This window comes from Vicia villosa, linkage group LG1 (genome assembly GCF_029867415.1).
Source record: "Vicia villosa cultivar HV-30 ecotype Madison, WI linkage group LG1, Vvil1.0, whole genome shotgun sequence".
Lineage (NCBI taxonomy): Eukaryota > Viridiplantae > Streptophyta > Magnoliopsida > Fabales > Fabaceae > Vicia > Vicia villosa.
This window is the reverse complement of record NC_081180.1, coordinates 212,657,251-212,661,455: the sequence shown is the minus strand read 5'-3', so window position 1 is coordinate 212,661,455 and position 4,205 is coordinate 212,657,251. Positions and strand designations below refer to the sequence as shown.

The 4,205-nt window shown below is 50.8% G+C and overlaps 1 protein-coding gene across 1 annotated transcript; it reads right to left on the bottom strand.

The window, feature by feature from the left end:
- Nucleotides 1-3,035: 3,035 nt before the first annotated feature.
- On the bottom strand, nt 3,036-3,788 carry LOC131594477 (uncharacterized). Its single transcript, XM_058866627.1, has one exon. It carries the CDS (start codon nt 3,786-3,788, stop codon nt 3,036-3,038), a length of 753 nt encoding a protein of 250 aa, XP_058722610.1.
- Between the last annotated feature and the right edge of the window lie 417 nt (nt 3,789-4,205).

The window sequence follows — 4,205 nt, the reverse complement described above, 5'->3', positions numbered from 1 at the left end:
AAAATCCACGCCGGTATAGTTTGTCTTCGATAATGACGTATGAGCAGGCCCGTCTTTTGATCGAGGAGGCCTCCTTCGCGTCGGTCGGTAATTCGCCTTTTGTGAGGAAATTGTATACCGGGGTCATCCAGCATTGGCTGTCTCCGATGGCGTGTACTTGGATTAGGAAGGTACTCTTGTCCACGCTAGGTTTTGAGAGAATTTCCTGGATTACTGACTTGTTTCCTCCTTTTTTCCTCATGCTCGCAAGTTTGGAAAGGACGTCTGCACGAGAATTGTGCTCGCGGGGTATGTGCTCGACCTCTGCCCGTGCGAAGTTTTTCATTTTCTCTTTGACCAGTGCAAGGTACTCAATGAGGGTATCGTTTTTGGCCTGATAGTCGTCGTTGACTTGAGACGCGACGAGTTGAGAGTCCGTATAAATCTTTACTTCTCGGGCGCCTACGTCCTCGGCGAGCCGTAGTCCGGCGAGGAACACTTTGTATTCGGCTTGATTGTTCGAAGTGGTGAATGATAACACTAAGGAGACCTATATGATGAGGCCCTCGTCGTTTTCCAAGATAATGCCGGCTCCGCTTCCTGAGCTGCTGGAGGCCCCGTCGACATAGATGGTCCATTTGTTTTCGGCTGAGGGAGGTGAGGTGACCATCGTCATTTCGGCTATAAAGTCGGCTAGCACTTGAGCTTTCAGGGCTTTCCTGCCTTCGTACCGGATGTCGAACTCAGATAGTTCTAGTGACCAATTTTGCATTCTGCCGGCCATATCTGGTCGGCCGAGAAGTTGTTTGATGGGTTGGTCGGTTCGGACGACGATAATGTGAGCGAGGAAATAGTATCTCAACCTTCGGGCGGTAGTTACAAGTGCCAAAGCGATCTTTTCGATTTGCTGATATCTCGCCCTGGGTCCCTGTAGGGCCTTGCTGGTGAAGTATACGGGTTTTTGCCCGTCTTTGGTCTCTCGGATGAGGGCCGCGCTAACAGTCTCGCTTGAAACGGCCAAGTAAAGATACAGGATCTCGTCGTTTTCTGGTCGGGTCAGGACAGGAGGTTCTGAGAGGACTCTTTTGAGGTGGGAGAGTGCTTGCTTCGCATTCCTTGGACCATTCGAAGATCGCCTCTTTACGCAAAAGTTTGAAGAATGGGAGAGAGTGTTAGGCAGATTTCGTGACGAACTGAGATAATGCGGTGAGCATCCCGTTCAGGACTTGGATCGATTTATTATTGATGGGTGTCGGGAGTTCCGAGAATGCTCGACATTTATCTGGGTTGGCTTCGATTCCTCATTCGGTCTAATAGAATCCGAGGAATTTGCCTTCTCAGACGCTGAAAATACATTTCTCTAGGTTGAACCGCATCTTGGAGTTTCTTGCTTGCTCGAATACCCGCTCGAGATGCATGGTGTGATCGGCGTCTTCTCGGGATTTGAAGATCATGTCGTTCATGTACACCTCGAGGGTGTCGTCGATCTCTCCTCGAAACACCTTGTTCATCATCCGCTGGTATGTAGCGCCGGCATTTTTGAGTCTGAAGGGCATTACGTTGTAGTAATAGTTCCCCGACTCAGTCATGAATGTCGTGCATTGTTTGTCTCACCTTGCCATGGGAATCTGATTATAACCTGAGTAAGCATCCATAAAAGATAATAATTTGTAGCCGGCCAAGTTGTCGACCAGCCTGTCAATATTAGGTAAAGGGTATACATCTTTGGGACAAGTCCTATTAAGATCAGTATAATCAACGCACATTCTCCATTTTCCATTAGACTTTTTAACTAGTACAACGTTTGAGAGCCAAGTTGAATACTTGGCCTCAGAAATAAAATTTGCCTCTAGGAGGTCTTTTACAGCTTTCTCGGCAGCCACCGCTTTCTCAAGAGACTGCCTGCGCTTACGTTGAACTACTGCCCTAACAGTTGGATCAATAATCATATGGTGGCAGGCGACCTCGGGGTCGAGTCCGGGCATCTCAGCTGCGCTCCAGGTGAATAAGTCCGCATTGACTTGGAGGCATGCCACAAGTTGCTTCTTCGCTAGATCGGGGATGTCTTTGCTTATCTTTACCGCTTTGTCGGAGTTGTCTCCATGAGGGACGAGCTCGAAGTCTCCGTCCGGGATCGGTCGGATGGAATGTGTAATCCCCGGCTGCGGTTCCTTGCTGTTCTTCAGTTCTTCTTTCGTGAGACGAGCATCGAGGTCGACTGAGCTGACATTGGTTGGAGGTTGCTGGTCTTCTCGAGCTGGCTTGTCTTCGGACAGCGGCTTCTTGTTAGGGACGATTTGCTGAAGTCCTTTCATTGACGCATCGAAGATTCTTCTGGCCTCTTCGATGTCGGCGTTGATGGTGGCTACCCTTCCTCTCCTTGTGTAGAACTTCATTTTGAGATGCACGGTCAAGGGGACGGCTGTGAGCTCGGCCAAGATTGGTTGTCCGAGGATGCAGTTGTAGAGGGATTTGCAGTCGATGACCAAGAAGCGTGTCTTGACCTGTCTGGAAGCCTCTCCTTCCCCGAGGGTGACGATCAGCTCGACGTAACCCCAAGGTTTGGTGGTGGTTCCGTTGAAGCCTTGGAGGTCGGAACCCACGTATGGAGTGAGGTGGGAGTCGTCAAGTTTGAGGGTTTTGAAGAGGTGGGAGTACATGATGTCGACTGAACTACCCTCGTCGATCAGAATCCGACGGACATCGAAGTTAGCCATCCTTGCTCGGACGAGTAGATGGATCGTAGCATTTGGGGCTCCGTCGGGGAGTTCTTCGAGGTAAAAGGTTATCGACTCTGATTTCCCTTTGAACTTCCGAAGGGTTGGGCCGAGGTCTGAGTTGGCGCTGATTAACTCGTCGAACTTCCTTTTCACCGAGCTAATTGTGAGAGAGCCCGGGTCCCCTCCGTTGGAGATGACCATTGCGGTTGGGAATCTTTCCCAATGGCTCAGAACGAAAGTCACCCCAACAAACGGCAGAAAATCTTTTGGTCAGGTGACGGACAGAGCAACTTGGAGTGGACCGGGGTCTGGTGAATTGTCCCCGTCGGAATTCCCTTAGTTTTCCTGTCGGGAGATCTCTCCCTTCTTTGTGTATTTAGAGAGGTGGCCTTCTTTTCTCAAGGTCTCGATGGCATCTTTGAGGTGGATACATTCTTCGGTCAGATGCCCGTGGCTCTTGTGGTACTTGCAATATTTGGACTTGTCAGTCCCCAGCCTGGTGGGATTTGGTTTCGGGGGCCGAACATTGGAGTTTTTGAATTTGGTGCTCTTGCACTCGGTAAGAATGCGCTCGCGTGAAGCGTTCAACGAGGTGTAATCGGTGAAATGACCACCTGGTCCCCTTTGGTCCTTTGTGTCGCGGGGCCTGTCTTCCTTTTTCTTTTCGTTGCCTCGGCGGGGAAGGGAATAGTCTTGACTCGAGCTGCGGGTAGCTTTGTGGCTTCTCGAGCTCTTTTTCGCAGCTGCTTCGCCTTCCTCGTAGGCAATGTAGGCTTGGGCTTTGAGGAGGAGGGCGTCCATGGTGTATACTTTTTCGATTCCGATGGCCTTTTTGAAATCGCTTTCGGGGAGGAGTCCTCGTTCGAGAAGGTATCTCTTCATCTGATCCGTTGTCTGCACCTGGAGGGCCTCTTTGTTGAACCTATCGAGGTACTCTCGGAGAGGCTCGTTGGCTCCTTGGATTATGGCCTTGAGGGTGGCCTCCGACTTCGGTTGTCGGCGAGAGATTGTGAAGTGGTTGGAGAAGAGTTTTTTAAGCTCTGGCCAGAAGTGGATGGAGTTTGGAGGGAGGTTTCTGTACCAAGTCATTGCTCCCTTTCTGAGTGTCGTCGGAAAGATCCGACATTTGATGGATCCTCGGACGACATGGTAGTCCATGACAGCTTCAGTGCTCCAGAAATGGTCGTCAGGATCTAACGTTCCGTCATAGAGGTCTAGAGTTAGGGGTTTCTCCATCCCTCCGGATTTCCTCCGATAGGAGGCTGCGGAAGTCCTCCTCGTCACTTGGCCCTGGGGAAATGGAGTGCTTTCCTCGGCGGTGATGTTTACGACGAGGTGGGCTCCGGTGACGCTTTCCGTGTGCCTTTCCAGAAGATCGTCGGTTATCCTCAGGAGGAGATTGTTCGCGTCCCTTATCAGAAGTTTTCGTGGCGCCCTGGTGTCTATGCTCGGGGGTGATGCTTATGGATTTCTCCTTCTCAGGCTCTTGGTCAGGGGAATCCTTCC

What these genes read in the sequence shown, in the direction of transcription:
- LOC131594477 (XM_058866627.1), bottom strand. Translation starts at nt 3,788, where the DNA reads ATGACTTGGTACAGAAACCTCCCTCCAAACTCCATCCACTTCTGGCCA.